General features: G+C 40.8%; 1 protein-coding gene across 2 annotated transcripts in view; it reads left to right on the top strand.

Moving 5' to 3' along the window:
• The window catches only part of UNC5C (unc-5 netrin receptor C), a 258693-nt gene that overhangs the window by 219312 nt on the left and 13407 nt on the right, over window positions 1-25974 (top strand). Inside the window, exons 8-13 of one of the 2 annotated variants that reach the window (XM_071555886.1) lie at window positions 4893-4949; window positions 6373-6564; window positions 7755-8099; window positions 11252-11339; window positions 20365-20533; window positions 22851-23084. In XM_071555886.1, coding sequence (XP_071411987.1) covers window positions 4893-4949; window positions 6373-6564; window positions 7755-8099; window positions 11252-11339; window positions 20365-20533; window positions 22851-23084 — 1085 coding nt within the window. The remainder of the gene's footprint in view (window positions 1-4892; window positions 4950-6372; window positions 6565-7754; window positions 8100-11251; window positions 11340-20364; window positions 20534-22850; window positions 23085-25974) is intronic. The other variant, XM_071555887.1, reaches the window with a different exon arrangement.

Here is a 25974-nt window from a genome sequence, read left to right as displayed (position 1 = left end):
TGGAATTACGTGACCTCGGCTCTTTTTGAAACTACTACAGAGAGGATAAAGAGAGTTTATAGATTAGGAGCAAATGGTGCCAGATTAAAATATGATTCCTTAAAGAAACTAGAAGTTATGCAATCTTCACTTTATTAAATGAAAGTGCACTTCTTCAGTTCTCTCTGATCTTGATATAGTCTCAAACTATGTATCATAGCGATCTCAGCAGCTAATAGTATAAGACTATTCCTTTGCAGCATAAATGTAAATATTTTTGTAAAGATGATCCAGATTGTATAAACCCTAGTAAATAAGTGCCCAAAAAGATAATCTTCAGCTACTTCACCATCTCACCTAGATAGCTGCCAGAAAGAGGGAAAATAGACACAAAATACAGATTGAAAACTAGGAATTTTTCTTTCTCTCTGGTGTGAATATTTTATTTTCTGCAAGCAACATGGTAAAATATTTTCATAATCTGATCAATTCACTGTAAAATTGATATCCATTAATAGAAATTCAGCATGACTAGAAAGCTAGCAAAATTGATTAAGGACCTAAAAGAGGAGCCAGTTACAAAGTTCCATCAGCATGAACCCAGGACCTAGGGCTCTGTACTTCAGGGATAAAAGTTGTGTTTAAAATATACCTGTTCTCAGGCCAAGGCAGTATATTCCCATGGCTTTCTATGTAACAGCAAACACAGGATTTCAGAATGCCCATGGTCATGATACTGAGTTCCCAGGCTGAGCAGCATGTGTGTGTGTATATATGCCCATGAATATGTTGAGGAGTAGATTCTACCCCAGTGTCAGAAAAAGAACTTAGAAAAGTTGTTTTGGTGACTCCTTGGTGACACCCTGTTAAATGTCAATCTGAAGGGAGTCAGTGTGATAATCTCTGAAAAATATCTTTCATAGGTCTGAGATTCTCCATTCCCAAATGCTTTATTTTACCTCAACTTGGCAGAAGGTTTATCCACTCCTCCTAAAGAAAATTGCAGTAGATGAATTTGTGCTGTAGAAAGGGTCAGCCTGCTTGTTTGTCAAAGCTAACCCTAAAGGCAGATGGATCCACATTCAGGTACACTGAAGGCCATTCAGCAACAGACCTGCAATTGTGTCTCCTGTGGCCTCTGCCACAAATGTGTTTCCAGAAGGTCAGAACAAGACATGTGGGACTAAAAGGCTCAGGCTAGACTTCCAGTGTTTAGGGATCATCTGCCTTCGTAAACTGCACCAAACTAATTAAATGAGCTTCACAATCTACTTAGTTAAATGGTCACAGTTTCCCAAATCAGTGCCAACTGTGACTGATGCTTAAATTGAGTTAAACTAAATTGATAAAAAGCCTGCTGAAGTCTTTTCTATATACTGACATTGGGTTGGTTTATTTTTCTAGTACAATCTGACATATTCACCCTTCTTCACTTTTCCCAGTGTGTTGTATTATTATAAAGGTGCTTAAATTTCTCTTCTCCTGCTTTCTAGAAAGAAAATAGCTGATGTCTACATAAAGAACCTTTGTAATGATACATCTGCTTTTGTGTAAAGGATTTGTGCCAGCCTAATTAATTTAGTTTAAAAAAGCTCACCTTTAACACTCGCTAGAAGCACTTCCACTGGGACAAAAAATGTATTTTCAAACCTCAATTAGAATATAAAGTAGAATGCATGGAGAAACATCAACTTAACTAAAGGCTTTTTAATGAATGCATTTACCACGCAATTACAGGCGTTCAGTTTCTGTGTGTTAACCCGAGCCTCCCACTGATTCTCCAGATATGACATAGGGTGAGGTACTTGTACAGTGAGAGAAACAAATACCCACTTCTGGTAAGTTTTTAAGAACCTCCAGCAGTAGGCACTATGCAAGCTGTGTATGATTATTGCTATTTACTCATTCAGCAGTAAGTTACACAACAAAATAGTGAAAGTGCCTTTGAAAATATACATTTCCCAATGAGCTGTATGAAGAAGCTTAAATTACTTTTCTCAAAGAAAGTAGCTCACTGTGAAACCAGCTGTTCTGAGTATGAGGCAGCAGCCTCAGCAGTCTTTCTAGAGTCAAACCCACCAGCACCTTTCTAAATTCACCCTCATTAAAAAAGTTGATCATCTTGGTAGAAGTCCCTTAGGTATTGCTGTTATACAAAAAGTAAAAAAAAAATAAAAACCAAAAAAGCCCAACCACAAGAAAAGATCTCTTTTCACTGCAATTACTTTGAAGAGAGGAGGGAAGTCATTCTTCATTATTTCAGTTACTAATCCCAGCAGGCTTGTATCATTATCTGATGAAAATGTCCTTTTTCACTGTTTGAAGGCATAGTCAGAGGGACCAGTGTGACAGCTAACTTTTTATAGAAAACCCTGTGCTCTTGTGCTGTGATCATGGCAATAAGCCTGCCTCCTGCCCCATCACCAGTGCATGGCTGCAGGCCTTCCTTCCCCTTACCACTGCCACTGTAACACCCACTCCCTTTTTGAAGAGTGACAAAGAAGTGCTTAAAACTAATTTTGGTCTAAAATATTCCACCAAAATGGCAGAAGCAGTCTGTAGTTGCCACGTTTCAGGGCTCTCTTACAGACATGCTTAGTTTGCAAATGAAAACGGAGCTGATATTTGGCCAGGAAGTGTCTGGGGTTGCCAGCTTAGAAACCTAGGGTGACGTCTCTTCTAGCTTCAGCCAGGGGGGACTGCACACATTCTGTGAGGAAACAGGGTTGTATGACCACCATAGCCTTGCTTGTGTAGTGTCATCACACCAACAAGGACTTTACATCCAGCATGAGGAGCCACTTATCCATCTGCAGCCAGGTGGATCAACTGGGACTCCTGGCTCTGAGCAAAAAATTGGCATGCCTACAATTCAGACACATGGTGTCTCACTGAGCAGCCTTTCCACCTCCACCATGCCTTTCTTTTATATAAAACCCACATATGTCAGCCTGAAACTGCATCCTCACAGACACTTGTACAAGCCAGGCTGTTTGCATGGGCCCGTTGGGTGGAGTTGGGTGCTTGGTTCAATTTGCAGCACAAACAGGAGAATAAAATCAAGATAACGCTACATGTTATTTGTGAGGCTAATAAAAGCTGCAAGCAGTATCATCAACTTTTCCTTCTGTTTCAACAGATGCACCTTTGACTACATGCACAAAACATTTCTGTAGAAGAAATTGGTGTCACTCTTGTGCATCTGCAAGGATGCTCTCCATAGTTATCAGTAAGAAAATCTGTGCAAACTAGTAAGACACAACTATGTATTTGTGACAAACAGGGTGTATGGAGAGATTGCAGTGAGGTAAATTTCTTATAGAATATTCCAGGATGACACTTGTTTACTTTGCTGAAAAAAGCTTTAATTTGAATTTCCGTTTTCCTGTGAGGAAAGAATGCTTTCAGTAACATCACAGCTGATACAGGGAGTGCAATCTTTTGTGCCTGTTGAGTGTCAGTTGCTGGATCACTTCAGATGTGGCAGGAGTGATACACAACCTTGGAAATGTTGATGCACAACACAAAACTTAGTATCTAAAATGTAATGTAAGGTGAAAGGAATAGCCTCTTCAGCTCTGCACAGGTGAGCTGATGCTCCATGGGTGATGCAGGGGACATGTGCCTCCCATGCCAGCTCCCCCAAGAGCATGAAGTGCAGTGAGACATCTTCATTTTTCCTAGTGGATTGGAATATGAGGCAAAAAGGCATTTGGAGATGCATCCAGCCTAAATTCCCCTCTGTCCTTGTGCCTTATATTTCCTTCTGCATGCTTCTTGGTCTCTTTGGAGACATCTTGGCAAAGGAAATATTAGGCATAAGGCTGTAGCTGAAATTTTGTCCCCAGCTGTGTGAGCTCCTTGCAGGCAGTCCAAGGGGAGGGGATGAAATTCCCTTTAAAAGAACAGAAGGTGGTGGAGGAGAGGTACCTTCTGTCTTACATCAACTCTAATGCCATCCCAGACAGTGACTCCTCTGCTTAGCTTGGATTTGTTATTTACCTTTCCATCAGCATGGGACTTGGAACATTTTATTTGTTTCCTGTGTGGATGAGAAGAAACTGGGAAATGCTTAGTGAGTTCACAGGATTCATATGCGAACTAAGCAGCTCCAGCCTCCTGTGTGCTGTGAGAGCTGCAGAAAGAAAAGACTAAACAAAAGTTATCTCTTATTTGTTCCGAAATAAAGCTGTAAATTGCGTTATGATTTTGTCAATATATGGTGCTTGCAAAGATTTCAAGTAAGTAATGATCTGACCTCAGAAGCCTTATTGATTTTGTAATAATTTCAAAGAGAAGCCATTCAGTTTACCATTTCCTGACAAATTCTTTGCTCCCTAAGGAGTTCCTGTTGAATGTGTATTCAAGACAGGATAAAATAATTCCAAGGAAATGCAGAGAGAGGGCTTTGTGCATAGACTCTGCTCAGTGAATGTGCATTTAACCTCTGACCAGTGACAACAGGTCTCCTTTAGCTCTATTAGATCAACAGCAAGCTATTATAATTAAATATAAAAACTGTTTAGAGCCTCACCGAACATGTCCTGGGAATTAAAGCATATGGAAGGGATAGGGATAAAAAGACTTTCCATATGCTAATGACCCTTGATGTCTGAAATAAATTAGATCCATTAGAGTTTATGCTCAATAAAAGAAAGACTTTAAGCACTCCAAAGTTAGTGACTCGAGACCGATTTTAGCTTAGAAATTCAATCTGCCTGCTTATTAATTCTTAGTAAGGCTCTGGAGGAGTCAGGGGATGCAAAATCATAATTCTGTGCTGTATCAGAATTTTAAAGTGCCATCAGTTTCTTTTCCTTTTTTTTTTTAATTGAACTATTTTTCATGCTTCACTTTTTCGTTCCTCTCATTTGATTTTGTTCCCATTTTTGTTTAATTTCTTTCTTTTTAAGGTTTCATTTATCCTATTTCAACTGAACAGAGAACCCAGAATGAATATGGATTTTCTTGTAAGTTTACTGTTTGATTTTATGTTCCTGGATGCTAATGTGATGCTGTTCCTTTACTGTTAGGCCAGCTCTGTGTGACTTGGCAAAGAGTAAGCGACACATTCCTTGCTTGACAGCAGTCAAAGTGTTTTGTTGTCTGCAGGATGACACAGAACAATGAGGTCCCCTATGCACGAGGGGAATGGGAGAAGGTGCTGCCTCAAAGACTGAAACTGGAGAGAATGAACCAACTTCTCATTAAAATTTCCTTAGCAAATGGAAGAAATGTGGTGGAAGGGTAACTTTTCTTTGAGTTAGAACTCAGAGATCTGCTTCCGGAACTGCTGGGTTAAAAATGGGATATTTCAAGGTTGGTAAATTGAAGGTGTGATAGCCAGGAGCTTGCAGAGATTGATCCGTCCCTTTCTATGTCTGCCAGCTCTCACCTCTTCAGCTGGAGGGCAGCTTGGCTTAAATGGCTAAAAGAAGTAAAAGTGATTTCACACATTTCAAACTAACAAAAATGAGGTAGTAAAAAGTCTGATTTGTTTTTGCACTTCTTTTTTTCATTAGGCTATTTCTAAAACTGGGATTCTTCACTGTATAGAAACACATGAAATTTTGATCACATATTCAGACCTTTTGGAAAAAAAATGTCAGGTGGATAATGATGCTAGAGATTAGCTTGGAATTGGTGCTGAAGATACGATATAAGCAGCTAGTGGAAATATCATAGCCATTTTCTCATGAGACAGCTCTAATAAATCTGGGTTCCTTTTGGTAAATTGCCACATCCTTTTTTTCTGTGCTTGCTGTAGCTTTTATCCAAATATGTGTGTGCTAATGCCAATGATGAGAATTCAGTGTTTGATTCTCTGCTTTACTAGTTTTGTTTATTTCAAAAGGCAAAGGGATGGGAGTCATGGCTTGACACATAACCGTTAAAAAAAAAAAAACAAGCTGAAAAATGCAGCCCAAGGTATTCCATTGAAAATGGAAATTTTGGGTTCTTCTATTTTTTTAAAAGTAAAAAATAAGGCTTCTGAAGTTTAAAAACCCACAACATGATTTTTATTATCAGATAAACTTCTAAATAGCAGTATTATGACACTATGTCACTAAGACATACTATCCTATTTCATAGGGTGAATTTGGTTCATAAGACTGTCTATAACATATTAGGCTTAGCAGTTCACAGCCTGAGTACTAGAGACATGAATGAGTAGATAGGGAAAGAGTTAGAACACAAGTTAGAGAGAAATCAAAGATTTTTTTCCCATCAAAAAGGCATACACCTGTTAAATGGTTTTGGAAATGGATTTTAAACTAGCCTATAAAAAAGGTAGTAAATATCTGCAGGAAATGAGAATAATAACAAAGTGTTTTCTTGAAAGTCCTTATGAGTAGCACATTTCTTCAAAGTTCCTGGCTTCTCTCCCTCTAGCTGCTCCTGACTCGGATGATGTTGCTCTCTACGTCGGCATTGTCATCGCCGTGATTGTGTGCCTGGCTATTTCTGTGGCTGTAGCCCTGTTCGTCTATCGCAAGAACCACCGGGACTTTGAGTCAGATATTATTGACTCCTCAGCACTAAATGGGGGATTTCAGCCAGTTAACATCAAGGCTGCAAGGCAAGGTTAGTTTTCATTTCACTCCATTTTTACCAATTCAGAGAGATACTACAAGGTTATGATCTCTTGGGCTGCATGAATGATACTCACTGGATGCTTGTCGACACTTGATAAAAGGGGCAAAGATCATGGTCGTTTGTTTTTGATAGTCAAGAGCTCAAAACCCATGTTGGTATTTTTCAGATGTGTTCAAGCATATAAAGAAGGAGTATTTGACTTCTGAAGAAAGAATGAGAATGTGAGAGTGAAACAGAAACATTTATGGCAATACAGGTCCAGCTCAAATTTCAGTGAAAGACAGAGCTCTGACAGAAACTTTGGTGTGATAAAACAGTAATTTTATCACATCTTCCTCACCTTTATTTCACTAATAGCCTTTTTTCCTGTGCCTTGTCTCCACAGGTATAAATAGTAGTTTGAGAAGTACTGTGCTTTCAATAGACAATGTAGAAGAACTTGCAGTAGAACATCATTTAATAATCAGCATTTTTATCTCTGGTGCATAACAGCTTGATCATTTCCACGCTTCACTGGCCAGACAAAAACACTAGTGCTGCCTTTTTCAGGACCCATATGTAGGCTGAACAATTCCTCTTTTTTCCCAATAGCTGCACCAGAAGAATAAATCAAAGAGTTAATATAACAAGAGAATTGGCATTTGGTAGATTAGAAGAAGTGTTGTTTTCTTTGCTGGAGAAACTTTTAAAACAAATCTCAAAAAAGCATGATGCAGGTACTAATCCCCCACTGCCAGGAGTCATGGGCATGATGGCTTTGTAGGTTTATTGTGTCTTTTATTTCAGGAATGCTGTCATTAGGCCAGGTAGGTAAAATGTCACATACCATTTAGGAAGGGGATATTAGTTAAGGCTAGATCTACTGATCGAGGAAAACATCTTGCCCTGAAGCTGAGCATGTCATATTTGAAATCTGAGTGCACCCTGGGAAAATGGTTTCATAGCAGAAACATGCTGTGATTTTGTATGACAATCGGATTCCATAGCAGCTGGGGCGATATGAGCCCTAGGATTTTGCTGGAGAGTTGCATAGAAATGCAGATGAAGGTTAGGGACTTTGAGTATCTGAACCTTTGGAATAAAAGGCAAAATGCAGAATGCAAAGCCAGATTGTTGCTCAGAACAAAGTCATCAGAATAGAGAAGTAATATGGTTCTTCCTTCTCATCTCTTTTGCAGACCTCCTGGCAGTGCCACCAGACCTCACTTCTGCTGCAGCCATGTACAGGGGTCCTGTTTATGCTTTGCATGATGTCTCTGATAAAATCCCCATGACCAACTCTCCAATCCTGGACCCACTCCCCAACCTAAAGATCAAGGTTTATAACACCTCTGGTGCAGTCACTCCCCAGGATGATCTCTCTGACTTCTCCTCCAAGCTATCCCCACAGATTACACAATCTCTGCTGGAGAATGAGACCCTGAACATAAAGAACCAGAGCCTTGCTCGGCAAACTGACCCATCATGCACTGCATTTGGAACCTTCAACTCCTTAGGAGGACACTTAGTAATTCCCAATTCAGGTAAGTGTTAGTCATGGAGGCTTAAAGGTGTGGTTGTTTGTGGGTTTAAATGGAGTTAATGTGCTTTTCTATGTGGGGAAAAAAGTGCACACCTGGGATTCTGCCTTTTCTTTGATCAAAACAAACGTGATGCTTTTCCCCTGTCATTCACATCTACCAAAGGACTCGAATATTTTCTATCCAAGGTCCTGGCCACCTTTTAAAGGCTTGAGAAAGAGTGGCTGGAACACTGCCTAGTGGAAAACAACCTAGGGGTGCTGGTTGACAGACAACTGAATATGAGCCAACAGTGTGCTCATGGGGCCAAGAGGACCAGTGGCATCCTGGCCTGTATCAAGAACAGTGTGGCCAGCAGGGTTAGGGAACTGATCCATTCCTTTGTACCACAAACACCACAGCCTAAATACTGTGTTCAGTTTTGGGCCCCTCACTACAAGAACACAAGTCTTAGGAGCAGCAGCTGAGGAAGTTGGGGTTGTTTAGCCTGGAAAAGAGGAGGCTGAGAGAGGACCTTATTGCTCTCTACAAACACCTGAAAGGAGGCTGTAACAAGGTGGGGGTCAGTTTCTTCTCCCAAGTAACACTCAGGGACATGATCTAGTGGTGAACATGGTGGTGCTGGTTAATAGTTGGACTCGATGGTCTTAGAAGTCTTTTCCAACCTAAATAATGCTATGATTCTAAACAGAATATTGCTGGGCTCTTCTTAGCCACTGTCAGAGGCTTCAGACCTCCACTGTGTGAAGTGCAATTCAGCATCACATTTTCCTTTCATGCAGTCCTAGAAAAGGAACTTCAATAGAGTAAACCACTATTTTGTTATCACACATAAAAGAGGACAAATTAATTTAAAAATAAATCAGTTGTTCTACTTCCAATCCTTTGTGGACCACATGTAATTGATAGCAGAATATATTTCTGGAAGGCTTTTTACCTGCACACATTATATACTCAAGGAAAATGAGGCCCAAGAGTGTCTTTTCTGTATTTCTCTCCTTATATGTACTGTTGACTTCCTTTACAACTAAGAAAGGGTGGGATTGGGCATTGAGGGCTTGTTGATGAAATTGTAAAATGCTGCTCAGTCTTTCTCATATGGCATGAAGCCAGACTTCCCAGCCCCTTCAGGCCACCTTGGCACCAGAAAGCAGTTTCAGAGCATCCAAGGAGCTCTGGGGTAGCCTTCAGAGAGCTCAGCTCTTGCAGACAGATTTGTTACCAGAGCCATACTGCTATTTGGCTCCTAAAGGAAGTGTTGATGTTCAGTGGAAGTTCAGCATGTAGATGTTCTAGTGGGTTTATTATGATACTGTAGAGCAGCATTAAAATCTAAAATGTGGATGAATCAAGTACATAAAATGTTGGATGAGGGGATATGCAGGCTGCACAGCATTTAGGAATACCTCTGGAACTTTGAATTGAGGTAGGACCACATCACATGTGAGACCACAGCTCACAACTTGGCCATTTTACAGCAAGTGCCCTAACCAAGGAGATAGTGCCTACCCTTGCGTCCTTCTCCTTTTCTTGATCATTCCTTATTTGTTGATGTTATGGAGAAAGCAAAATGCCTAGGTGACCCAGGCCCTAGGTGGTTTGGTCCTTCCAGGATGCAGTCCCACACTGCCCATGAAGCAGCCAAAAGTGGTGGTATCCATAGCCCTCTCTCCTATGGAACAGGAGGAAAAAACACCTGTTAAATGAAAGCTGAACTACCTCAATAAATCTGGTGCTGACTGCTGAGGAATGTTGAAAATTCATGCTATACAGTCTTGGATTTCACATTTTTCTATGTAGCAGCTGCAGGTAGATATTAATACTCAGGTTTGTTATGCCATGGTGGTGCACATTGCCAGCAAGTGTCTTAGTCACATTTAATTCACGTATATTAATATCAATTTGTAAAGAAAAAGTTCAGTGCTGTAATCTCTTCAAAATTATTAAAGTAATGATTTTGTAAAATAGAACAATCCATCTACTGCTACTGTGTATGTCTCTGTGCTGCTTCTATATATACATATGTCCTCCTCAGAATATGATCAAAGCCCTACACAAGCACTACACCTGCCCCATGTATATAACTACAAATAACTATAAACATGCACAGATTAGATTCTAAGAGGCCTGTAAACAAACAAGTGCCAGAAAGCATTTGTGGAAAATGCTTTCCTAGCTAATCTCTCTCCTTCAAAACCAGGTATGAGACTGAGAACCTGTGCAGCACCACAGAGATCTCCTGCTAAAGAGACAGGGCTGTGTAAGATGCCTATAAAGTCTCTCCTGTGTAGACACATATATGTAAATAATCTGCCTGTAGATTTGTTTTCAGCTATGTAGTAATAAGTGTATTAAAATCCTTGCCACTGATTTTTGGCTAATCCACGTCTGCAAAAACAGCTGGTTGTGTCCAGCAGAGTGAAATAGCTCGTTCATGAGCCGTGTTTGTTGTCTAGTGACCAGACATTTCTGACATGACAGTAATGTAAAAACGGTGGGTTTTAATCAAGTATGCAGCAAATTGTTACTGAAAAGAGCACCAAACCCACATCTTTTTAAGGTTAGATACCCCAGTTTTAAACCACTTTACAGGATGAGACACATTCAGAATATCAAGAAGTCCAGTTTTGTCTCCATGGCAGACTAGGAGCTGAGCGCAGAAAAGACAGGATGCCAAGCAGCAGGAGCCATCTTTCTTGGAAACAACTAGTTCTTGTTGCTTCCTGGGACAGTTCTCCACTGCTTTTCTTTCCTGATTTTAATTAAGTAAGAATTGCCTGGGGAGAGATGTCCTGTTACAGCTGTTGGAAATTTTAGTGAGAGTTGTTTGTATTTCCATCATTTTACAAGGTAAGCAACAGTGTAACCATCTGTCTGCTCTTTAAATAAAATAAAAGGGAAGAAAATCCTCTTTTCCACTCCCATATTTCCATGCTGATGCAAAAGAGGAGTAAAAACAGCCAGCTGGACGCTGGAAACACCAGCGTTACAGTAATACTTTTTCTCCTGAGTTGCTGAGGTCATTTAGAGTCTGCTGGTGAGGCTGGCTGAAAATCTGGCATTGCTGGCTTCACCTTCTGCCTCCCCTGTCACTCCTCTTCACAGACCCACTTGCCCCTTTTTTCTCCATTTTATCTTTTTTGTCTCTTCTGCAGGAGTAAGCTTGCTGATCCCAGCAGGGGCCGTTCCACAAGGGAGAGTCTATGAAATGTATCTGACAGTTCACAGGAAGGAGAATATGAGGTAAAAGACTGCCTTTATTTCCTTGTGCATTAAAGGCTGGGGAAAATGTAGTAACTAAAGACCTGTGGCAATATGTTTATGCAAAGTCTACTGCATTGAAGCCATTTGCTGACTTGGGGTTAAATGCTAGCAAAGCCAAGGTCAAACTTTGCCACCTGCTCAGACTTTTGCTTTTCTAACCAAGAGCTGCACTCTGCAGCAAGCCCACAGGCTGGGGGGATACTGAATCATAGAGGAGGGGAAAATGTGCCAGCACAAGTTTGGTGCAGCAGAGAAGGTCTGAGGGAACTTCTTGATAAAGACTGGTGTTGCAAAGGAGCAGGAAGCGGAGAAGCAGAGTGACAAATCACCTCAGGCAGAGGGGACGAGTGGCTGAGCACCTGACTTGGAAAATCTCTTCTCCTATTAGAGTGACAGTGAATTTTTATTTTCCCCTTCATGGGCTTGGCTAGTCCATGCAGTGAAGAGTTGAAGACAAAGTTTCGGTGTTCTCCACGTCCTTGCTGCTTAGCCGCAGACACCACACACTGAGTGCCACCCAGAGCCGACACTGCGATGACCCCTGTTGTTGTCACCTTTACCTCCATGTGTGGCCAATTCATACTCTAGATCTTAATGTTTACTGTGTGATTTGGCAGCCTTGACATAAAGAAAAAAGTTTAAAAAAAGGCCAAGATACCATTTGAAGCCATTTAGAAAACCCTAATGAAGAGAAAGGTGAGATATTAGGCTGCAGGTTGGATTCGTGCACAAAGGCTGAATGGCAAATGTGAAACTAAGGCAGTCATTACACGGTACTTTGCCTCTTTCTTTTCCTCATAGCTAGATATGTTTTTTGGCTCAGCCTCCTAATAGCTTTTATTATGTGCTAAGCCACAGCTGTTTATACACTATGTGATATTGAACACTATTCTTTAGCTTGGTAGTCCTTCACTCAAGCTAAAATAATCTGCTTAAAGAAAAATTAAGCAATCCTCCCACCCATCCTTTTGCATACATTATTCATTGCCTGCTCTTTGGAAATAGCTAATTGCAGCTACAGAAAAAGTGTTTCTGTTCATAGCTAGTATTGATTCTATTGCTATTACTTTTGGCTGTGTTTTAAAGACATTTACAAACAGTATTGAAAAAAGACTCTTTCCTGAAGACGGAAAAAAATTAAAATCAGACAGCATTCCCTGTCATTCAACATGCCTCTCAATGTCCCTTTTAAAAATACCCAATTCTTAAAAAAAAATTATATATATATATATATCATTCTATGAGCAATTATTTTCTTTCCAGCCCTTTAAGGAGGGTTTTTTTCATGCAGCTATGGACAACGAATGTTACATCTTAGTCTAATTTATTTTCTTCAAGAATCATAAAGCCTTCTCTGCATGCTTTGTGATAGCTGTTACTCAGCAAGTCACAAAGGGAATAGAAGGACAGGGTAATCTGTATTGGGAAAAGCATGGTTAGAGAGGTTCTGCTTGGCAAATTGAGCAAGTATGCCAAAGTACACCTGTAGAAGGGAACAGAAATGTGTGAATTCTTGCTTACAATGAAGATTTTAGAAATTATTTCTTTCCTAAGAGAACAGAGCAGAGAGCACGGTGCCTTGGCCGTGGAGCAGCAGGGCTCATCATGCTGTGGTGGTAATTGCTTTCTGGGTGAACAGACTCCAGCTGCTTATTTGATTTGTAGCAGTTTTTTAGCTGCCCACAGGCATACCAGACTTTTCACATTCTTGGAAAACAATTTTTTTCTAGAACATTTAAAATGAAGCTCATAGTGTGTTTTCTAGATCACTCAGAACTGAATATTCAGTAAAAAGGGCTTAAACATCACAGAACTGTAACATCTTCCCCTGTTACCTACTCCTTTTTCCCAGGTGCCAAAGAGTAGAAGAGGGTGGGTAGCACCCAGCTATATCAGTTTCCTGCTGCAGGATCTATTACTAAACACTTCACTTGATGTAGCAGAGCTGCAGCTCAGTCAAAGCTTCTTTTTCTGACTCCATGGACCACAGATGTTGCTTCATATAATTGGAGTCATACGGGTACCACAAGCTACAGTGTGGCATAATTACTTTTTAAATCTGGTACTGCACTCTTACAGGACTCTAGCAGAGAATGACAGTAAGGACTAGCTTCAAACACTTGTTTTTGTGGCCAAGTGGTAACTGCAGTGTGATCAGCAAACCCTGTGAGACCCTATATTCATTTTCATGAGCACTGTGTAAATGTGTACAGTTTGAAAAGTCCTGTTATATGTTGATGTAGTTTGGAAGGGGACATATAGGGAATTATAAAATGGGTGTTATAATCAGAAATGAAGGCAGGATCTTGTTCTTGGTATTACAACTAGCATGTGGTCTCCATAGCACTAACCTAATAGAAACAGTACAGCAACAAAGAGGTTCACTACCACAGCTCACATATCTCTAGCAACTGAAGATTTAGCTCACTAATTCTGAACAGTCAAGCTGAAACAGAAAATCTGTTATCACTCAGACTCCTGCAAATTCCCCCTTTTCTTTTCCTTCATTTGTTTTCTTACTACATTTCCCCAGTTAGTCTCTGAAAGCTATAGTACAGAAATTTGAGAGGCTTCACAACTCAGTAATGTCACTCTTTGTGTTGCCTTGCAGATTGGTTAGGAGAGCTTTCTGAGACAGCCTGTTTGTTCCATTTCATATCCATCAAAGCATGTGAGAGCAGGAGGGTCACCATAAAAACGTTATGCTTCTGCCATGAATTGGGGTTCTGGTAGCTAGCAGTAAACACCACTTGGAGGCAGTTGCTTTCTCTAAGTGTGTTAACATACTCGTGGCACGTGGGCTTTCTCTTTTACTAGACTGATACTGCAGGAGGCTGTTATTCCTGCTTCTACTTAGTCGGTGATAACATTTAGCTGCAAGATTGTACAAAATACCCCAAAAGACACTGGCACAACACACATTTTACAGGCCACCCCAGCAGTATACCACTCCCATGACAAACTTAACTAACAGAGGATTACTAAACAGAAACACAATAGTTCAACACCACATGTAAACACACTCAGTAACCCAAAATAAAAGCAATCAGGAAAAATACAGCCTCTTCCCATTAACACATGTACACCCAGGAATTATAATTCGTAAGGCATAGGAAAATAAAGTAAGAATTTGATTGCTTACCCCTGCAACGTCCAATGGAATGGGGGAAGACAGGTGTTTGCACACATATATGTGTATGGAGAGAGAGAGAGAGAGAGAGAGATGACTGAAAAAATTACAAGCCTATAAAAATATTTCAGAGCTATCAAACACATTTCTGTCATGAAGCTCAGTAGCTTTTTCAGTGGTGATCAAATGCTCTTCCTTAGTCTGAGGAAGTGTCACCAACTTTGAGGCTTGCAAGAAGGGGTCTCTTCTTGAGCTATGGTTTCATCTATAAAATAAGCACATTATGGTGTCCAGTACCTGGTAAGACCCTGTTCCTTTGAGCATCTCTGAGAGCCTAGGTCTTACATGGCTAAGGATTAAATAGCAGGAGAGTAAACCTCAAATCTCTGGGATTTTCTTTACTGCCTCAGGTTAAAAAACAAATCTAGCTGTGTGCTAAATTAGTGGAGCTGTGTGTTTCCTTCAGAAACATCTGGCAGTGGTCACTGCTGGATGTGATCTGGATCTTGATGGACCACTGGTTTTATCTTGTATGGCAGTTCCCGTGTTCCTGTGTGAACCCCTGCTGAGCTTGCACAGCTTTAGGTGGAGCTGCTCTTGCATACTCTAATCAGAGGCAAGAACTGCACTGAACAGATACAGCACTGTGAAGGACACTCCTGTATAATCCATCACGCAGGAGATGTTACAAATGAGAGTGGATGTCACTGTGCCCACAGAATGTGACAACCCTGAAGAACAGAGCAAGCAGCACTCCTGAAGATCTTGATGGAAGACACACATAATTGTGCAAATTCCAAATTAGCTACCTTAAAAGAAAGGAGGGTCAGATGAGCCTTGCCAGGATTTGTATCAATGGCTTTATAGCATATGCATAGACTTGATACTAAAATCAAGTAGCAGATCAGTGAGTTTGGTCCAAGGAGAAATGTTGCCTTTTTCACCAGTAAACTTTAAGCTTAGTGATGTAAAATAAAAGAAATCGAAGTCTTCCACATCTCATTTCTCCACCTTTCTTCTGTGTCTCAGTTATATAAACCAAATTACTTTGCAACTCCAGAAGATAATTTCATGAAGTGTGAGTCAACAGAACAATTCAACATAAAAAAAGACTAGTGCATGAACAAAAGGGGAGGGCAAACTCCAGATTTTCCTTCTAAAATAGGCTGGCAGAAGAACCAAGGTCAGTTGAGAATATTAGGTTTGAAACTTATGAAAGAATGCATTAAAAATAAAGCCCCAACAATGAAAGGAGAAGTAAAATATCTTTCCTCTAACTTTTGGCTAAACTGTGTAGAAAGGTTGCCATTTGTTACTGCAAGATAGCCATTCCTCTCTCCATGCACCATCCCGTGCTTCATGAGCTGCTGTGATTGCCTGTAGCACTTACACATGGTGGCAGGGAACACAGTGTAGTCCCACTGAGGAGCAGAGATTTATCTAGTTGTGCTTACATCTGCTGTCTGACAGCTACTTTAATGAATGTGGTCTGGCTTATTACTGGGAGATGGTTTTTAATGTGTAATCCCATTAAAAACACAAATTTGATTGTGAAAGGATGAGATATGGTGAATAAAAGTTTGTTTGCTTTTAAATGTAAGTTGACTGTTCGTGATAAGCTGTGAGGGATAGGAAAACAACTAAAAATCTGAAGACCTTCCAGTTACTGTTAGTGCCTTTTAATAGAAATGCTAAGCAGTGAATTGAATTTTAGTCTCAAGCCTTCGAAAAACAAAAACATCACTTTGTTATACAATTTATGTCATGGTCATAGACCATGTCTTTGCAGTCATGCAGCTGAAAGCCCAGTTTCCTCCAATAAGTTGTCCCAAGACTGCTGCAAGTCTAAAGTGACGCACATGTGGATGGGGTTTTGGGAAGTTTGGGTTTGGGGTTCTTTATGGATACCAGCCTAAAAAGAGGTTCTTGCTCACAGTTTTGAAGATGTTTGTTTATAGATCTTTCTGGTTTAGAGCAGCTAACTCTCTTGCTCCATATGTTCCCGTGTCTCTGTTTGTGTTCGATCTCCTGCGATCCGTAGCACATAAATCACAATACTGGATCACGACAGGCACTCCTCCAGGCTGGGATCCTGGCTTTGCTGATGCTGCATCACCTGCATCAGGAAAAGGAAGAAAATTGCCCTTAATGAGTGACTACACAATAACTTGTCTTCAAGGGAATTTGTTGCTTACTAATTCCATCAATTAGTGTTGAGTTTATGCTTTGAAGCAGAAAGATTAATATCTCTTGTATAATATATCTTGTCTACTGCATCTGTTTCTGTTCTCATTAGCTATGGTAAACCATAATCCTTTTGTTTTAATATGTAAATTGAAAACAGTAAGAAGCAAGAAAAGATTTGTCAAGAGATTTTTGTTTCTTTTTCCTGTCAGTTGTCATAGAGCACCTCTCTGCTCTCTGTGCCATTGGGTAGTTTAGGCTCATTCCCTTGGGTTTCAGGTGTTTATTTCTGAGATCTCATAGCAGTCTCTGAACACTCTGCTACCTGCAGTCATGTTAGAGATGGATAGGAAAGGAAATATCACTGTGGTGTGCTCTGATGTGCCTTGTCCCATACTGCACTAGAAATCAGATTTGCTTTTTTGCCACTGTGTCACATTACAAGTTGATGCCTACTGTGTTGCAGTTAGCTCACCTGAAATCTTGTTCATTTTTATTGCTTTCTTTTCTACTAAATAACTTTTTGGAATTTGTTTTGCTCCAGCATGAGTTACTGTACAATTACTAGAATTTTATTTCCTTCTCATATTTTTACCCTCTCTGAAACTTTTGCATTGTTTTCTGGCTTCCACTGCTAAATGCAATGATTCCTTATTAATTATTACCTGTAAATTTAATGATTGCATTGCTATTTGCATTGTTTTCCACTTTGTGAGTAGAAATCCTGGCCTCAGAGTAGTCAGAGAGAGGTTTAGCACGGACTTCAATAGAGCTGGGATTTCATCTCAACAGTGACACTGACCCATTTCACACCACTTGAGAACTTCTCTGCAACTGATTATATCTCAGTTTTTAAAGGTTTATCTGCATGAGGTGGAGAGTCACTAGGACCAGCAGGTGTTCAGTCATTTTGTCGTGCTGATCTCTGATGTGTGTCTGGTTGGGAATTTGGGACTGTAAAATCAAGCACCCCCACAACTGGCTCCTTTTTCTATTCTTCACTGATCAGAATATCCTGTGTCATAAATACCAAGATCAGGACCACGCCTAGCTCATTCAACAAATCTCATAAGTCTGGTGACAAAGATGCTGTTTACCAACTTTGGGAAAAACTATAAAGCCTTGATAGATTTTGCATGTCCTTTATATTCTTGTATACACCTCCCATTTCAGTTGCTCAATGTGCAGTCTGCAACACATCTCAGTTTGATGTTGTGTATAATTTTTTTTAGTGTTGCAGCATAGAATTACACCCTTTGCCAGAGTCCTAAAATTTGACAGTTAAGAAAATTTTGTCATGGAGCAGTGACTAAACTAAACTAAACTTTACTTGGAGACAACTTTAGTTTGTGTGATTTATCAGTACCATCTGATTTTTTAATGACCTTCTGGGGTTTTTTAACCGCATGCATCAGTGTTTGGTAATTTTAACTAATTTTTCATTGAAAAGGCACTGTATTAATTTTATTTTTTATGGCAATCATGATATATTCACTCCTATACTCTTTTTGACTGCTGGGTTTGTAATTCAGTCAAAAAAACTATGATGACTTGTATTTTTTTCCTTCCTTCTTCATGGGTCAGTACTTTTAGATGAGGTTAGATTAATCAGATGATTAAGTCTATAGCTGGTCATATCTGTAGCTTTTTAGACAAATACTGTAATTTTGAAAGATCTTTTCTGTAAGACACTATGGGTTTTTTAAAAAAAATTATTGAATTAGACTGTAGGAGAGTGTTCAAATATCCACTAATGGCCAAGGTCAATGATCATTAAAAAGCACAACCACACTGTGAGTGTTTTTCAGTCTTCTTGTTGCTTCTTATGAGAAAAATAACAAAGTAAATGAGTGGAGGAAAAAAGAAATGTTTTCGTGAAAAATTGTCCCATGATTTATTCAGTCTGGTCCTGCAAGAGAATGATACCTCATCTTGCAATCTGAATCCAAAAATTCCCTGTGGTATGCAAGAGGAGCTGGACTATCTGTTAGTATTTCATTTATTTTGTGCACTTTGTTAGGCTAAAATAGCTGCTATAATACATGATAGCTGTCCAGATTGTTATACTTCACATGTATTTTAGAAAGGCATCTATATCGCAGCTGTTTGTTTCCAGTCCATGGGATTTCAGAAACAATTGTTAAGTCATTTAGTAAACCCATCAGTTAATTTTCACAGATGCATATCATCTGGATTTACTGATTTGCATAAGTTTAAATTTTTCAATGCCAGGTTGGTTTTTTTCTTCTCAAATGTCATAAAAAACCTCCCACGACATTTGTAGCAACAAGGGATAGTTTTCAAAAGTGCCTTCTTCCAATTTTGAAAAAGAAGTTCCCAAAAGTTTGTCTTCTGTTTTCTGTGAGATTATTGGGAGAGGCAGGGAGAATTAAGCAGGACAGAATTAGATTATGCCTGTGGACAGAGATTTGCAATAGCAAGAAAAGTGCAATAAATTGGATATCAAATAGCTTCTGTCCTGATTTGGCCTCTTTGAAAACATTATCTAAGATTACAGCTCCTATTATTTGCTCTTTCATTTGGTAAGGAAAAAGACATGCAGAAAGAAATGGTGAGTGATATTGTCTTCACTAGTTTCACTAAGACCAATACTGACGTACTTGCATTTGTAAATGCAGGGAGGGATTGAACCCTTAGCTGAGCAGATCATGTAAGGTCCCATGGGCAGATCCGGAGTTTAAGCGCAGATCACATTGAACACTTTTAATCTCCTGCTTGCTGGTTTCTGGATCATGAACTTGTCCTCTGTTATTTAGGGAGGCAGTTGATGAGGCACATTCAGCTGTATTTGTCATACACCAGATGTCAGGATAGTTAAAGTCACTCATGCTTCCTCTTGTTTTAAGCCACTCAGCAGTTGGTCTGGGATGGTTTGCAATGCACACATATGTGCACACACACACACACAGAGTCATTTAAAAACTACAGTGTACACTATTTGTCCTAAACATTAATATGATTTCCCCTAACACCCATTCCTAGTGATTGGCAGCAAGCACACTGTGTTTGTAACTGAGCAGTTCTGGGTAATCACTAGAAATCATGGGTTTTGTCCTCTGCACTATTCCTAACCATCTTTCTTCATCACCTGCAGAGGTGCCTGCACACTTATTTGCAACAGCCATTCTAGTAGATCTGAATATCTTTTAAGTAAAATGGAGTCTCAGTGTGTTTGGTGGTGGCTTGGAACTCAAACTGCTGCATACACCACTTAAAAGGTTTCAGACATGCTTATTAGTTCATGATCTTCCTCTGTTCTTCATTTTGCTCTGTCCTGACAGTAAATAATTCTCACACATGGTGCTCACGAGAACCACCATTTATTTTTGTGTATTGCTGAACAACTGCCAAATGCAGCAGTGACCACATTCTGGCAGTGGGTGAAATGAAGCCTCTGAAGGATCCTTCAGAGTGGAGGGCACTCAGCCAGTGTGGTCTATAATCTGCTGACACCTAAACCTATATTTTGACCAATGAGTGATATTTGGCAAAAAAAAAAAAGAAAATAAATTTGGATTTGAGAAAAATAAAGGAAATCTAAATCCACCTATTCTGCTTGCACAATCTTTTATTTTAAGAGAAGGATTTTTTTTATTTTTACATACCGAATGAACCTTTTTTGTTTTTTTCAACTCAGTTAATGTATCCATCTCTCTATCTCTTCATCAGGCCACCTGTAGAAGACAGTCAAACCCTGCTGACACCAGTGGTGAGCTGTGGCCCACCAGGAGCCCTGCTAACCCGACCCGTCATTTTAACCATGCACCACTGTGCAGAACCAAACACAGAAGACTGGCAGATCCAGCTGAAGCACCAGGCTGCCCAGGGACCATGGGAGGTGAGGCTCTGGAAATCCAGCTTGTGTGCTGACTGAATGAAGGGCTCTCTGCTAGTCCTTCGTTTGCCTTTCTGAACCTGGATGCCTGTATTTTGGGTTTTCCATATGACATACATGGCTACTGAAGGCAGAAGTGCCCTTCAACACTAGGTCTCTAAGCTGCCCAGTGCCCAAGCACAGACGCTGTCTTAGGGCAATTTGACATTTCCTAGTTCTAGCAGTTTTGCATGAAATAGCCTTCATCACAAGATTTTGGCACTTATGCTACTAGTTGTGGCAGGAGATTTTGCCAGAGTCTTGGGGTCAGAAGAAAAAGGCAAAATAAAAAGCAATGCCTGAAAATAATTTCTGTCTTGACTCTAGAAAAAAGAATGGGTTTTTACAAAATAGTTTTCACTCTCCCAGTTTTTAGTTTGTTTTGAAGAACATGAAAATAAGGCTGAAAATTCTCCCCTTCAGCACCAAGACATCATTCAGATAAATAAAATGTATAGGCCTTATCTGTCGTTTCTTTTTCCCTCTGAAGATGTTGGTGGAGATCACTTTGATTCAGTTCATGCAGCCAGGTTTGAACTCTGCACCCTGAATACTCAGGGAACCAGAGCAAGCATTGTTGCCTAGTACAGGCTTACTGGGAGCCTGATATGGTTCCTTGCCGGCAGTATAGCAGGAGAATGTCCCAAGGCAATGTGGCAAAAGGATCTTCCCACTGTAACTGGAGCATAAAGCAGTGCGTTCTGCAAGGCTGAACCATCCTAACAGAGCCCTCCTCTCCAACCCTGTGTTCCTACATATTACCTGCTGCCACCAGTTTGGTCTCATAATTAATTTGGCAAGGGCACTTTCTCCTACCTGTAGGTTTAATATGGTCAGGATGTCTTTTGAAGGCAGTTGGGCTGACAACAGCAAAACTGCCATGACCCAGATTACCTTCAAAAGCCTATTGTGCGTGTCCTCTTGCCTGTGGCACTGGCTTTTCCTCATGCTGGGAGGGAGTGTGCAACAAGCATAGCTCCGTCTAGCCAACTAATCTGCACCCCACTGGCCTGACTCCTGGCACCACACATATGTTCCTTATTTATGGCTGTGTATTACTGGCATCCCTTCATTTTCTCCCACATCCTTCTCCTGTCCTTGACAGAGGTTGCTCTGCCAGCCATGCACACACTGGCACTAGTGCAGCCTCCACAGCATCCATAGGGTCCCTGGCCATCACACAGCGATCTTCTTCCTCAGCTCAATTCTGGAGCAGCTACTCCAAGCTGAGCCTCACACACATACACACACACATGCACATGCATTCATGCACACCCCTGCAGCATCACTTGAGACCAGCACCTTCTGCCAGAGCCCGGTGTTGGCGTGGCCATGGGGCAGTCAGCAATGCAGCACCTTGCCCTCCAAAAAGATTGTGCCACCCCTGAAAACATGTCAGATTTGCCTTTCCTGAGACTAGGGGCCCAAGCTTAATGCCAAATGTCAGTTGAGCATACATGGTGTGTAGTTTGTGCTGCAGATCTGCAGGCAGGGGAGGATGAAGTGGGCAAGTTGTTCTGAGCATCATGTGGCACGTGGTGGCTTTGCAAGAGGCAGCCATCATTCACTGCTGTTGTTTTGCTCCTTGCTCTCTCTCAAAGCACCTTGTGTTGTGTGCAGGATATTACATGCAGGATTGAATGGAGAAATCAGCAGGGGGCCTGTTTTCCTGCATGCCCAGGGTGGGGAGGTCATCTGTATTCAGGCTGTATGTATTTTTTTTCTTCACCCTGCAGTCTCATCAGGGAGGATTATTCTGAAGAAGCAGCAGGTGATATTTCAAGCAGATGTGGCATTTGGCCATTGTAGAGGTTACTTTCCTTCCTCGAGTTTTTATAAGTCCTTATTGTCATGCTTAGGAAGTAAAGAGCAGTTATTTAATCAACATGCCCGAAACTACTGATGTTAAATCATGATCACCAAATTATAAATTCTGCAATATCTTCTTCAATAAAGTCTGGGTGATAATTTCATTATTTGCCTAACAGCCCAGGGCTTTAAAAGCTGATGCAGGGCTCAAAGGAAGGAGTTCCAAGTCTTAGGGGAGCAAGGACAGGAGGAGTTTTCTACCACAAATGTCGCCTCTGGCACCCCAGAGAAATCATCTCCTCCCTGTGCCTACACAGGAGAAGCTGGTAGGAGAAATTTTGAATCTTGATTAATCTAAGGTGCAAACACCAAGGACTTTTTGCATCATCAAGGCTTGAAAAGGGCATTGCTGCCTCAAAGGAGAGCAGCTCTGAGGGGTCTCATGCTCTAACTTGACCTCTTTCTCCTTTAGGATGTCGTGGTCGTTGGGGAGGAAAATTTCACCACTCCATGCTATATCCAGCTGGACCCAGAGGCCTGCCATATCCTGACAGAAACCCTCAGCACGTATGCCTTGGTGGGACAGTCAATCACCAAAGCAGCAGCCAAACGTCTCAAACTGGCCATCTTTGGCCCCCTGTCCTGCTCTTCGCTGGAGTACAGCATCCGGGTCTACTGCCTTGATGACACACAGGATGCCCTTAAGGTGGTTGTTGATCTCTTGCTCACTTTTCCTGTCCCCCTCCAGATGTAATAGGACTACAGTCACAGCCATGACTAAATCCTCTGCTCCATGTATTTATGCTCTCTGGATTATTTTTCTGATTAGAAAAAGCTTGACAGCAAGCTGCTGTTTTACAGTTTAACCTCCACATGCTATAAATTGTCCTTTGCATAGGGATCTCACACTGCTTTCCACCCACCAGTCTTTTTTCCTTTGTTTACCTGTATCATATCCTGAATCCTAAGGTTTTTGCATTATTAAAAGGCCATAAGGTACACAAGGCTTCATTCGTTATTCATGTATTTTTAATGCTAAGTGCCAGCTCCCCAGAGATAGGGAAACATATAAATGCTTCTTTGTAAATAGTTGATAATGATAAAAGAAGCTTTTGGCCCGTTAATCACTGCCTGCTTTCATACTGCTTTATTACACCTCTTCACATGCAGCCTTTTGTGTTGGGAATTCACAACTGAAATAAACCAAAGCTGTTGCTATCCCTAACTATATAACATTTCTCTCCCTGCCTAATTGTGGCATGCACACAAACACATGCTCACCACATACAGATGAGCAGAAAAATAACCATACTTGCTATTTCTTTTATAAATACCTGTATTCATACCAATAGTACTTATAATAGATGCACTCATGAAATATGTAGCTCCAACTGCACATGCAAGAGTGGAGTTTATTAGAAGATGTTTTGGGGTTTATTTTTTACTGTAACCAATGTAACTTCATAAATGCCTCTTTGCAGCAAAATGAGTTCAAAGCCTGACTAAGCAGAGTCATCCTGGTACAGTGTATGTTTTTTTTTTCTGCAGCTCTGCATGGAAATTAATGGATTTAAACCCACATACACTGGCTGGGAGGTGTTCGTTTCCCAGAGCAGTGACTTCCATGACTGCGAATAGCACACTTGGTTTTCCTACCTGATACTATCTGATATCAAGGTTTTCCTGCCCAAGCTTTGCTAGGGGGATACTCATTCTCACTATATGTAAGAAAGGCAGCCCAGTATAATGATTGAAGTAAGCACATTGTGACTTTAGCATGGTTTTGTCTGTATAGAGCTTGGGAGTTTGGTCTCTGTCACTGCATTGGTGTTATCTGGTTTTAGAAACAATTATTTTCCCTGGTCTGATTTCCCTTTTGTTTTTCCTCTTTAAAAAAAAAAAAAAGTGAAAAGGATTTTTCATAGCAATCAAGTTTCAAAAGTCCTGATGGTTTTATGTCTGTGCTGCATAATACAATTTTCCATGGGTTCGACAAGGCCTGAGGTAATAATAAGTGAGTCGGAGAGCCTTTAGACAGCCAGCTAATGCAGTCAGAGCTGAGGAATCTAATTAGGTGTTACTCAAGAGCTGTTGGTCTGTTTCTAATAGACTGTAAGGGAGAATCGTGAGGTAAAGTTAATCCAATTCAGTATGACAGCAGAAGAGATCAGGGAAGGCCCAGTCACACAGGGGAACCATCCTTCACCTGAGAAGTTGCAGACAAGACTTGGGAGGGCAGCAGGTCAATCTTTGGGCTTCTGCAGCAGGTAGACCCCAAAGTGAGATCATTGTAATTTGGTGAGGAAAAGTGAGCAAATTCAGGAAGCCACCATCCCACTCATACCTACTGCTTTTTTTGCAGCAAGTTCATGCATTCTAATTTCAGTTTGGTTTTTTTTTTTTGGCCTGTCAACCCTAAGACTGGAAGGTCACCCATGGATTCAAGACCAACCTATCTGGTGGTTTGCAGGAGAAAAAACATACTAACTGGCCACAGACACTTATAAAAGTATCAATTGCACTTTGGAAAAGAAAAGCCTGGGGAAGGAGAAGGTTTAAGAAAAAGGAGCCTGGTAAACTAGCTGCAGATGAGTAAAATAGATGTAGATGGAAGGGTCAACTATGGACCAGCATGTATAACCTGGTGCATACAAGCCATTGTGTACTAACCATCCCTGTTAGACAGTGTTGTGTAGACTCAAACTGTGACTACTGAGAAAGAAAACAAAAGGTTTGCCATGTGCTTTCACAGCAACTGGTACCACAGCAGCCCCAGCAATGCTGGGAGGATGTCCTTGGCACTGCCTATTGCCAAAGGGAAGGCATTCACTGGGCAATTACCACTGAGTGTGTGGGACATGGCATGCAGACAGGGTTGGGCAGCAGTTCCTGAGGTTAAAAGTATTTTGGAGAGAGAGGAAAAGTTGTAGACAGCAGGGGAGGCACCAGCTACAATGTCTTGGTGTCTCGAGGCTGACTGCTCTGGGCAAGGCATGGCAGGGGGAGGGAAAAGCAGCATGAGATGTTCCCACATTGCAATGTATGAGGTTTGTAAGAGTCTTTGTAGGGGATTATGTGTATTTTAATATACAACCAAATGCATTCTGTTATTATTTACAACTAGGAATGAGAGTGCCATATGCTGAATGTGTCTTAACAGCCACCAAAAGAAGACAAGTAGCTGCAGTATAAAAGACAGTGCAGTGTTTATCCAGCAGAAGTTTCCCTCTCATCATGCAGAGTAAGCACTCACTGCTGAGCTGCCAGCACCTGTAGTACAGTGGGGAAGTGTAATGACTTCTCATCAGTAAGGACTCAGTTATTGTGGGAGCAATTTAGTGAGGTTCCTGGGGGCTGTGAAGCAGTGTGGGCTCAGCACTGATCACATATGCAGCATTGTCTGCTCTACAGGTCCTGAGCCACCTGGAAGGTATGCTCACAGAAATGCTTTTGGGGCAAGTGTGAAGGCAGCTGTGACCTCGATCACTGGTCCCTGTTTTTCTAAGGCTTATTTTTGCACTTTGAGAGGGATGCCCAAGCTAGTCTGCTGTTAAAAAAAAAAAAAAAGAGAGAGAAACAAAAAAAAAGTCCACAAA

The sequence above is a fragment of the Pithys albifrons genome, chromosome 5 (genome assembly GCF_047495875.1).
Source record: "Pithys albifrons albifrons isolate INPA30051 chromosome 5, PitAlb_v1, whole genome shotgun sequence".
NCBI lineage: Eukaryota > Metazoa > Chordata > Aves > Passeriformes > Thamnophilidae > Pithys > Pithys albifrons.
This window is presented reverse-complemented; position numbering and strand designations above follow the sequence as displayed.